At 41.2% G+C, this 12437-nt stretch overlaps 1 protein-coding gene across 1 annotated transcript in view; it reads right to left on the reverse strand.

The window, feature by feature from the left end:
• Positions 1 to 1295: 1295 nt before the first annotated feature.
• Positions 1296 to 12437, reverse strand: part of AIG1 (androgen induced 1) — a 122443-nt gene continuing 111301 nt past the window's right edge. Inside the window, exons 5-6 of the mRNA XM_032185124.1 lie at positions 5149 to 5312; positions 1296 to 1966 (exon numbers count right to left, since the gene is read on the reverse strand). Coding sequence (XP_032041015.1) covers positions 1929 to 1966; positions 5149 to 5312 — 202 coding nt within the window. The 3' untranslated portion in view covers positions 1296 to 1928. The remainder of the gene's footprint in view (positions 1967 to 5148; positions 5313 to 12437) is intronic.

Consider the following 12437-nt stretch of genomic DNA (forward strand, 5'->3'; position numbering starts at 1 on the left):
ATTGTAGCCAGAAGCCCCATTACTGGGCCGTGCTAGCACCATGTCCTCTGACAGTGGTGACCTGACCATGCAATGGCAAAGAGCAGACAAATGCAGGATGCATTAGCTCCTCCTTAGAGTTGCCTGACTGCAGTGACGTGACAGTGCCTTCCTATAGAACATTCACTAGGGACTGCATTTGTCATAATAACTTGGCTGGAAAGGTCCGACTATAGGAGCATTCACTCAGATTTTCTGTTTGATGCAGTTTATAGAACCCGTGCTTTAACTTTCAAGATTCAACACCCACCTCGCGTCCTTTAATGTAATTTCATCTGGAGCAGCTAGACATCAGCACTCATGAAACTGAAGTACCTTGGGCTGGAAGTGCTGCTGATTGTGTATCCTGCCCTCTCCTTCTCTGGGACCTTCTCCTGTGAACTCCATCTCCTTTATCAGCCCACATATTCCCATGTACTTTCTAGTAACCTGACCAGCTTTGAAATCTGCAACTCTGACCACCAAATTAAAATTATTGAGAGGACAGAGAGTTACAAAGGCAATACAATCACAGAAGCCTTATTTTTGAATGAAACAATCAGAAATCACAATGTTGAACTACTGCACCGTTTCTGTGATCATCTGTACATAAACAGTAATGGATTTAAAAAACGTACTGGGGAGCCATGTCATGATTTGCACGAGATCAGTTTCCCCAGAACTGTTCCAGAGCAGAAACATATTTAAGTTATATTAAAACTCTGTAATAAAAATCACACATTAACATATACCTTTAAAGTGCTCTGTATGTGATAAAATTAATACACCTAAAGACACTAATGAGTATGTGTGATGTGAACATTAGTACATTTGGATCTTTAAGTTACTTTTGTATAAAGTAATTTCTTGCTGAAAATCAGCAATCAGTTCTACATTTTTTTCTGCCTACTACAGTTCCCTTTTGATTGTCTGATAATTAAACAGAATTCTGTCAAGTTTCGACCACTACTAGTGTTTTGCAATGGAATTCCAGGCACAAACAGGCATATTTCTGATACAACAGGCATTTGCTTATGTACCTTCCTGAAGTAAGGCTTAAATGTTCTCTCTCGTACTATGCTAATGGCTCAGCCCATATACTGAGAACTTACAACTTGAAAATGCAGAATCAGGTCTTGTATTGGGAAAATAAGAAGAAAAATCCTCACGTAGAAATAATATCCTCTACTGCTGACACTGGAAAACCTGAAAATAAATCATTCAAATGCCATCAATCCATCTAGAATTTCAAGAATCAGCATGAAGAAACATAAACCTGGGGGTAACTTGATCTTTATTTAGGCATATTTAAGAAAAGTTGCATCATATTCAGATAGTCTAGCACTGCAAATAAATTTTTACTGGATTGATAAAATTATTAACATCACTGATTTAAGGCAACTGTTACATGTTACATTAATATTTCAGTCAGATTGAATTCTTCTTCGGCTACATTCATGCAATTAACTGTAATATATTTTTACACTGTACTTTGAATATATAGGATTGTTTTGTTTCCCCATATTAGACCTATCTGGTTAAGCTTTTCTCAAACAATACAAAGAATGGACTTGTTCTTCTGGGTGGAAGTGGACAGCTTTAATGACTTCATGATTTAATGACTTATTTGATGCAAGAAATGCATATTGAGAATGCTGTGGAGATAAATTTACATCTTACTTGTGTGTATCACATGCAAGCATGGATAAATAGGAATGGAGGTTAAAACACAATTATTATTCTTAGCTAAAATCATTTTCCTTCATTAAAAAACCCCAAATATCCTTGCACTGAGCAGAGGGCCCACTAAACTGCCTGGTTTCCAGAAGATTCCTCTCCGTGCCAACCTCTGTTGGGGATGAGAAATCTTCCATGGAGCCACGAACAAGCCTCCATGTTGCATCTATTGTTCAGTCCATTTTTGTCTTCTCTTTTTCTTCTTCAATACCTGAAAACATATGGAGAACAGCTTTCAAAAATCTCAGAACGAACAAAAATGAAGAGTTTATTTAGAGAAGTTTCTTCTCGTGCATTAATCTTTCTCTTCCCTTTATTGCTGTTGTTTCTCCCCTCCTTGCTCGCATGCCCTTGCCTGTGTCACCTCACCTGCTGCGAATGAAAAGAGCATCTGCACACCTGATGGCAGTGGTTGTCCAGTAATGAACCGCGCAGCCCTCCCTCCCTCCGGACCGTTTTCAGATCAGCCGAGCCCCCTGCCGCACGCTCAGCCTTTGACTGCTGCAGGGGACTGGGAACACTCAGTTCCCTCGGCTCCTCTGCTTACCTAAGAGCAAATTGGAGTAGATATTATTAGAGCTGAAGCTAAGCAGCCAGATTTATCTGTATGCAAGTTTTAAAAATTCTGCTTCAGAATTTAGTAACTTTAGCTCCCTCCCCCCCATTTCAACACTGGGTTTCTAACAATCTTCATACACATCTCCCTTTTTTGAGAGCACAAGAATGAAGAACCGGTTACTGCTGATAGGGTGCCTCTCTCCTTGCAGTGGCCATGTCTTTCAGCAATACCAGGAGGGCTGAGCTGACTGTAGGGCTCCTTAAAGAACTGATCCTGGCTGCAGGGCTTTTCTCTTGTCTATGCTGAGCAAAGTCTGGGCCAGGCAGCAGATTGTGTTTTTTCTGGCAATGAAAACATTCAGCTATTTCATATGCCTGTTCCTGGACAATGAATTACTATTGGTATCTGACAAAAGTATTGTTCTTCTGACTAAGCCCTCTCTGCCAAACATCTCAAATAAAAATATTTCTTTTGGAGATTTTTAGGCCTGCTGCATGTTGGAAAAGACAGACCTCTGAGGACTGAAGGCAAAAAAGAAGTAATTTTTGAGAACGTTGAGAGGAAAATCCAGTCACAAGTAAGATCACCTGCTAATGCAATCTATGCGTAGATGGCAGTTAAACCAAAAATCACTTTCAAAACACAGCTAATCAATTCCAGGATGGGAAACACTAAGAGCCATGTGCAGCTAGAAAGCACAACTGCAGAGTGGCCTTTGTTGAAAGAAGCAACAGGGAAAGAGACGGGTCTGCATGCTGCCAGCAGCACAAGTACAATGGCCCTGGGTGTCGCTGGCAAACCGATGAAGAGCCATAGTCACAGGTTTAACAACCAAAACAAGAGGCTGGGTCCAAAAGATTACAGTGGGTTTACAAGGCTGCTCCAGAGCCAATCTCGAGCCTTCTGCCTTTTGCTGTAAGGAACTTTTCCAATTGTTTCAAATGAGCTGTTTTATTTGCCTTTTAAAAAGAGCCTCTTTCCTTTCTTCTGAATTGCTCTACTGCAGATGCATCAAATACTTTGGCAGGAATGCAGATACCCTCAAAACTGTGGACAGACACTGGCTTGTAGAAAGGGCAAATTTTTCCTTGCCTACCATGTTTGTGGTTTAACTTGGAAAAACTAACTGCAAATCATTTTGTCAGTAGTGAGGTTTTATTTAATGCATCTCCAGAGGAAAAGGAAAAAAAACCTCCGAACTCCAACAACCCCCTCTCACCCCAGAACTCTCATGGCAGGCTGCTTTAGTTTGAAACCTTACTAATCAAAAGCCCCTTTTAAAAGTACAGTTTTCAAATGATATTTTCTCAAATCTTGCATGGAGACAGATTGGCATTATTTTAAATTTCCGCTGTCATACACCTCAGGTTTGGTTTATGCAAAGTGTCTCAAGCATAGCAACACAGCAGATGACTCATGGCATTATCTGCTTTGCAAGTGCTTGAGCCACAAGGGAGCGTGGATCAGTATTCTTTAACCAAATCAAGGAAATAACAGAGAGGATAACAAGGCCATGGTGAACCTGCTGGAAGAATGACCCGATTAACCTGAGCTGTTCTGGGGTGGAGGGCCACAAGAACCAAAGACTTTGTTAGGCGTACGGTGGAATAGTGAGGGAGATTTTCTGCCTTTTACTTATTCATGGACTTGGTGAGAATATGTGACTCTTCATCACGTTACTATGCTTCATACAGGACTTCACACAGCTCAAGTGGAAGTATTACATGTGGCTGCCTTTTTTAGAAACTTCTTTCCTGAATTAACACAATTACAATAGACATGACTGTGACATCCAAGTGAGGCCTCAAAACCACACTTGAACACTGCGACCAATGATTGCTGGTTCTAAGGTACAACCAAGGAAAGCACTTTGCACCTGCTTGCTAATGTGAGCAAATGTTAAGTAAAACTGATTTGAGCTCCTGGAATCAGGCTCTACATAGCACTAAAGGCCTTGTTAAATGAGAGTTGTGTGTGCAGTAAGCAACCATGTGAATTTATGTTGTATTAACAAGTGCACATTATGCTTCCCAAACGGGGATGCAGGCTGTTCATATGGTCACAATCCATTATGGGCCCAATTAATGTAATGACAGAATTCCCACTGAGCAAGTATTTCACTCCGTTTGTGACTTGCTCCTGAGGAGATTATGAATGTTGTTTGCTTATTTCATGCATTTTGACAAGTGAAAACCATCTTTCGTAGACTAAAGACATCTACTTTTAATCTTGTGTTCGTCTTATTTTCCCTCTTCCTTTACTCAGCATTGGCTGGCCTAGGCATGGTAGATGAATGTAGAGTATACAGAGTTATGTTTACCCTCCAATAATGTGATTTTTCATTCCTATTATTTGATCAATGTGAAAATATTAATTTTCCTTGAGTAAATTTATAAGCAGAAAACACCTTATCTGAGAATACTTATACATACCTTATATCTGAGAACACAGTTTTTTATTTCTAACTCTAAATTTAACATTAACAGCATTCCTACAAAATGATACTTTATTCTAGCTGCATTTAATGGGTTCATCAGCTAATAAGTGGGTTGTGAACCAAGTGGGTTGTAAACCTTTCAGGTAATTGCCAACAGCTCTTAAATTAGTATTAGAAGTTATAAAAAAATACATAGCTCATTCATAGCTCTTCATGCTTTCCAGCAGCCACTCCATTCATTTGACTGCTTTTAAGAGCAAGTAAGCAAGAAGTTTCAATGGAACTTCTGTCATTTTCATTTGTTTTAGCCTACTAAATATCTTTTTGACTTTCAGGGGAGCATCTTCAAGTCCTGACAGAGCATTTCATAAGCTAATATTCCTAAAACAATACTCACATTTTTGGGTATCCCAGATGTAGTTGTTCAGAACCTCTCCCATCAAGTAGAAAATGTTAATTATTACAGTAACAGCTGCGAAAAAGATTATTTTGACACCTGGGCTGAGGTGCTCAAGAAGCGGGTACACCCACACTCCTGTAACATGGTGAATCCAGCACACCCTGAAAAAGAACAAAAACACCAAGTACTGACTCTTATAGCCCTGTTTTTTAGAAATAGTTTGGCTTAGCTACTGTAACCTAAAAAGAAATCATTTGAAAAGACAGGGAGTTGCAACTAAATTCAGCTTCTTGGAGTGCCCGGATGATATACTTCGAGAACAGACATGAAAAATGATGAAACAAAGACTGATTTCCTGCATTGTTACAGTTTTGTTTTAATTTTAATATGAGCACTTGACCACTTTTCAGGTTTTGATGTAGGCAGGCATTTCCTTGCTGCCTTTATAATTACAAGGAATATACCCTCCTGTTTTATAGAGTAGCATGGAAAGAGCAGCACTCCCTCAGTTCCAAGCAAGTTCTTTTTCCAAGGGGTATTCCGTGTTCTTGAGGCTCTCCTGCACAGCCTGACTCTTGGCTTTCTGGAGCATCTTTGTTTTGTTTTGTATACATTTGTGTGTGTCTGCTGCTTTTCCTCTTCACACCTGGCAAGTGGCTCGGTTTCTGGATTTGCCAGAAACACATGGGTCAGCTTCTCTTTAAAACAACAACCTTTCAGCACCTGTGTTTTAGGCTGCTCCTCTTTTCCTTTCAGCTATCTGGTATAATTCGGATCTAATGATTTTTCTCTAGGTGGAACAAACATTAAAAAAAAAGAAGAAACCCTGTCATCAGTGAAGTTCTGCCGACTACACTCAATAAAGGAAAAGGAACGATGGTGACTCACTGGTGTCACAGAGATTTTTAGCATTCAGCCACAGCGGAGATCATCGGTACACTAACCCAAGAGACAGTGTGTCAGCTCTACTGCAATGCAGCCCAAAGAACCCCTCCAGGTACGTGGCTTCTCTGTGTGTGACTGCAATGGGCACCTGCACTCTCTGAAAGGAGAGCTCTTGCACTGAGATCTGAAACGGTGAAGGGAGCAGACGGAGTCCATACATTCCAGTAGCTGGAACCTAAGAAAGGGAAATGCTGCCAAAACTCTTAGCAAACATCACAGAGGCTAACTGGGAAAAGGCTCAGCAGAGACTAGACTGGGGCCTGTGAGCTGCTGGGCTCTCTGTAAGAATGTAGATCTTTTCCTCTCTGATCCTGCAATTTGAGAGAGAAGCATACAGTGAAGCACAGCTAGAGAGAAGACTAAGCAGTCACAGAGACAATTACTGATGGGGATTTCCATGTCCATATTATTTGCTTCACTTGCTGATACTTCTGTTTGTTTAAGGAAGACTTTTGATCACTACGTCAACAGTCACAGGCTCCCAAAGAGCAGAAACACAAAAGTCTACTCAAAAACACTGTAATAAATGCCTGTCACACAGGGAGTACAGCATCCTTGTTTAATGATTCTCCCTCACCCTGGAAATGTTCATGGTTGTCATAGCTTCCCTCCTCCTTAGAAAAGCTTTTATTACAGCCAAGCCTTCAGCAGTTGCACACTTCATGTAGGAATTTACATGTGTTGGTAAATTAATCTGCATGATCTAAATGCAGACTAAAAACACTTTCTCCAAAGGAGTTCACATATGGAAAATGATCTCTATACTTTACAGTTACTTTCCAAACTTTGTTCTGTACCAGAATTGAACTGAGAAGATAAAGGTAACTGTGAAAAAATAAAGGGTTACTGTGTAATCCATGGTAACAGGGGATACCTTGTTCCACGTGGTCAAGGAAGAGGATGCGATTGTTGGTAGAAGGGTATGGGGTGTCTTTTACTCTCAGGTTGGCTTAGGAGGAAGCGTCTATTATTGCCCAGCATTTTTTGGTTCATTTACTTTTGTTTTATGATCATTTTGTGAAAAACAAGCTCTGATGAAAAAAAAAAAAAAAAAAAAAAAGCCAGTGTCTCTTTTTCACTTTCCTCTGGCATGATGAAACTGTCCATCAGTACAAGGACCTTTACAGAAGGACTTTTCGAGGGATGTTCTAAACGGCACCTATGTACCCAAGTTCATGAACCAAGCAGAACTGACATTTACTAGAACGCATTTATGCTGGAAAGAAGAAATATTTTCTCAATCTGACCAATGAGTCACCGATGAGCTCACAAATGTCAGCTGTGTCTGGTTAGTTCAGAATCTTCGAGTACATTTTATGAACTCTGTCCTTCGCTGCCCAGAACGGTAGCCCGTTATTTGTCTGGTGACACCGCTCGTGTGTTCAACCTACCTGCTGTACATCTGTCCCCGGGGCTGTGACAACGCAGGAGCTGGTGCTCTGAGGACAGGAGGTACCGAGTGCCGCTGAGGAGATGGCTGCCACCGACTCACCTGATCAGCCACCCGGATCTGCCCTGCTCACTGCGTTTTGATGGAGTGGCGTTAGCCTCCTCTCCACCGAGCACTGACACGCCGGTTGCTCCTGCGTTGCCTGCACCACAAATGGCAGCAGCAAGAGGATGATTGCTACCATGGAAACCTCACCTGATGGCCTTTCTTAGCGGGCTCACTCCTGCTTGAATGCAAGCTAACTCAACGCTGCACAATAAAGAGCTGATCAACCAGAGGCATAAAGCCTCCATACAAGATTGCTGATTACTAATGTTAATGAATGCCTTTAACATTGCAATTCCAGTAGTCATTATTCCCGGCCAACCTCATTATTAGATGAGCACAGGGGAGCATGCATTAAGATTTACTTAGGAGTACAAGTCTAGATCCAATTTAAGACCCTGTTATTGAACAGGTATAAAGAAGTGGGTTGTTTAGATAAAAATACAGTGATGAGAAAAAGTTTAAGCTAAAACTGGGCTGATTACTTCTGAGAAGATAAAATTAACTTAGAACCTCCCTGTGTCTTGGTTCTGTGGCAGCCCATGTAGATGCAACCATGTGTTTTCAAAGATGAATATGCTACAGGTGATAGAGCTCATGCTTTTGAGGAATGGAGATATTCCCACATTGTATTCAAATTAAAATGTATGTTAAAAAAAGTGGTGATTTGGGGAAATTTTCAACCAGATGGTGTAGAAAACAGAAAAAGCTATTTGAAAACACACACTATTTCTTCTTTTTAAAATATCTGTCAAAAAGCTTGACTTTGTAGCTGTTTTTCACTTTTGGTATACAGTGGATGTTGTATATCTCACCTATCAAAGTAATGAGTCTTCCTGTTTGCCGTTTTTCCAGCAGTAAGTCTGTCTGAGAAGATGAAAATCATGCAGAGAGGATACACATACATTTCTTTGGCGACAGATTCTTTGTTGATGAAGAAAAGCAACTACTTCAAACAATTGTGGGAACCTTGTGTGAAATGTAGTCCTGGTACAAACAAGCTCAGTAGGTGGATATCACGGTAGATGACCATGGCAACTGAAAGGTTTTGCAGTGGGAGCCAAGCTGCAGAAAGCAGTTGCTCCTTCATGATGGGTACATGGCTACATGAGTTTGAAAACTAAGTGTTTTAACCTCTGGAATGGTCCACCCTATCTTGCAGCGGAGTATCACTGAGCTCATGATATTAAAAAAAATAGCATACAAGTTTGGAAGGATGTCGTGTTTCCATTTAACTCACTCGTCTGTTCTGGGAAGTATCACGCAACTCTAGGAAGCTTCTGAATTCAGGAGACTGTACGAGCAGTAAGAATGTGCAAAATCATGCTTAAGTTCAAAGAGTACACGGTGTATAAACTATCAAGTCTGCAGGAACCAAGCATCCAGTTTTTGATGTGGATTATGGAAGAAAGCTTTCCTTAAGGGCTGGTCATTCCAAAATGGCCTGCTGAATCTTCTTCTGAAGCATCCGATATTAGGAACAGTCACAGTCTTGATACGTGACCACTCTGATCCACTGCAGTAATTTCCTTCTGGTCACTTCTTTCAGCAGTGCAGAAGCAGATCCTCTCCCACACCTTCTGTGCTGTTCTGGTTTCCAGTGAGTGGCACAAGGGACGGCTGAGTCTCTGCCCCCAAACAGATCCCAAGCTAGTTCCCGTTGTGGCTACAATTTATGAAATGACAGAACGTGGGCACTTTCTACACTTTTATTTCATGATCTTTCCTAGCGTCACTCTCCTTTTCCACAGAAAGGGAGAACTTTACCCAGAACTATTAAATTGTGGAATGTCTCCCAGAGGAGGTGACGGGCTTACAGCAGCTGAGTCATTCAAAACTCAAACGAACAAATCATTTGTGGTTACAGACGAGGGACCAACCCTGTGCTTTCAGAGGCAAGAGCACAATGACCCACACTAAATCTGTTCTACTTTTGGTTTCTAATACTGACTGAAGTGATGTGAGGGACATGTTCATCAATCTTTATGATTTTTTCTTCCAAAAACATCGGTCAGCTTATTCTGCATCTCATCAGAACTGTTAGGTTCTCATCCATCCTAAGATGTTGGGATCCTTACAATGCCAGCCAAGCAGGTGTAGGCCACCTACAGTAGGAATGCGTAATGTTTAGATATTTTACATCCTAAAAAATAAATTCAATAAACAGCCATCAAGAAATAAAAGCACTAATTTCCTATTTTCCAATTTCTTATGCTGGATTCTTCTCCGCTGATCTGACTGCTTCTGAACAATGCGAGAGTCATAGCACTGTCCTCCTGGTATGGAATGGCTGATGTAGTCAGAGGACAAATCCCAGAAAACTGCAGCTGCAAAAAATGTCACACAGTAATGTCATGCAGAACATAGTCAGCATGACACAGTGCTGTCATCCTTTGGGATGAACAAAGCTTAGCAGAAATTTTTGTTTACGTACAGGTAGCTAGAATGACAGAAACTCTGCAGGATTTGGAAGTCATCTATTTTGATAAATATTTAATTTTAAATATAGAAATGGTTGCTATGCTTTCTTGAGCTATATTTTAAGGAGCTACACAAGCAAGTGAGAATGTCTTATCTATGCATGTCATCTGTGACTGTACTGTTGCTTTGACTGAAACACTTGAGGATGTGGAGGTGGAGGGGAGCCAGAAAGTAACAGTCCATAATGGCCACGTCAGACTTAATGGGCTGAGGATCCGTGCAGACTTCTCTTGCTGAAAGCACTTCTGCTCTTCCACCCTTCTTCTGGGTCAGGCACAGGGGATGCTAATCTTCTCCTGGCCTATTTCTGCTGCTTCTACTTCTTCCTACTCTTTCCTGTTCTGAGTAGTCCTGGCTCCAACTCTTTTCTCCTCCTCTGCATTGTCGCATCTATCACCCACCTCTCTGTCAGCCTTCCACCCCAATTTCAAAGCCCGTCTCTCTCTTCCCCTCCAAGCTTTTCCCACTTCCTTGCACAATTTCAGGTTTCAAGCTGCTGACCTGTGAGCTGCACATTTCCTTACCCATGTTCTCTTCACCGGTGGTTCACCTCTTTCACTTGCCTCAAGGATTTTTCACTTGGTTTTCCCCAACCATTGATTCCTCTGATCCCTCCTGAATTTCTCTCCCCAGCGCTCACTTCCAAAAGCATTTATGGCCCTCTCCTGACATACAGACACACAACAGACCCTAGCACAGCCATGCTGTGTCTCCTGCTCCATCTGTATCTAGCACTTCCACACTCAGCCGCCTCAGAAATCCTTCTGGTTTCTGATCCTGCCTTCTTAATACATGTAAATATGGCTGCCAATTCTCACCAAGCTTCACCCTTTTGCTCTTCACCCTTCCCTTCTCAATTTCAAGGTTGGCCCTAGCAGTGTGCATCCCTATCCTTTTGCCAACATCTGCTCTTTCTGATCTTCCTCTCCTTCTATGGAGAACCGCTAGTGGAAATCCTACAGCAAGGCTGACAGCAGCTATCTCAAATTCATTCCAAATTCTCGGAGCGTACATTCCTTTCTTAAATTCACTCGAGAAGAATTCAGCAAATTGCACCATCTAAATGCTTTCCCTCAGCACATCTACAGAACTCTCCTAAAGTCACTTAAAGTCAAACTTTATTTTCAAATGAAAGTTTAAAGGTACCTGAGTTATGGAAGTAGATTTATCAGCTTAATAGATTTATGAATCGAGTCCAAGCCTGGCACTTGTGGAGAGAACTTCCAGCAGATTTAAGATAGCAACGAGAGAGCAGATCAAGCCTTTTGCTCCCAAACACGTAGCCCTGCATGACTACAGCAGTGGAATCAGATTCTTAGGGTCTGATTGTCTGGCATCCTCAAGTACTCAAAAGCAGAGGGAACAAGAAAGCTATTTTAAATAAATGTATTCGTCTCGGTTTATTTTAGGGACATATTAGGCTCTGATATTAGTTGCCATGAGGTCATTCTTATTACAAGGAGCAACACATTTCTGGCTCTTTTCTGTTCCTTGACAACCAACTCCATGCTCCCATTGGCAGTATTTTCTGGTAGTACTGGCAAGCTCTTGGGTTCTCTTAGCACTGTCTAGATTTAACAATTCAATACAAATTGTGACCTTTTCAAGCCATGTTAAATAAAGCCAATTGGCCTTTCCCAACCTAACCCATGGCCTTGATCCTGAAAGTCCATGTATGGTGTGCAACAGGCAATGCAAATCTGTGAATGCTGCGCCTGAGCACAGTTCCTTAAGAGCAAGGCAGAGCTCTCCCTCCACAGGCAGTACATGAGCTAAGTGTGCCTACCAAATGCTCTCCTGATTGAAGAGAAAGAATGAAAACATAAATTTTAAAAAAATACATCATTTTTTTTTTTAATTCTTCAGTATGTTTCTCAAGTGGTTGAGTCACCATCCCTGGAGGTCTTTAAAAGACATTTAGATGTTGGGCTTAGGGATATGGTTTAGTGGAGGACTGGTTAGTGTTAGGTCAGAGGTTGGACTCTATGATCTAGAGGTCTCTTCCAACCTAGAAATTCTGTGATTCTGTGATTCTGTGTGATTCTGTGATTCAAATTACGTCTCTGAAAAATGAATAGAGGATATCAAGTTATTTAGCTATATTCTTCTAACTTTGGTGATTCTATTCAGATTTTTTCCCACTTTCTCATTTATCAAATACATATAATAAAAGCTCCCTATTCCATCATCCCTTCCATATGTGAAAGATTCAGCCACATATGAAGCAAGTCAGAAGATCTTCTCTACCTGTAGTTGAAAAATGAATTAACAGAGCCTCAACTAAACAATACCCTCCTATGTGCTCCTTTAGAGTAAAAGTGAGACTTGATAAATCACGCAGCATGGTAAGAAGGCTTCAGATGAG

This window comes from Aythya fuligula, chromosome 3 (genome assembly GCF_009819795.1).
Source record: "Aythya fuligula isolate bAytFul2 chromosome 3, bAytFul2.pri, whole genome shotgun sequence".
NCBI classification, from domain to species: Eukaryota; Metazoa; Chordata; class Aves; order Anseriformes; family Anatidae; genus Aythya; species Aythya fuligula.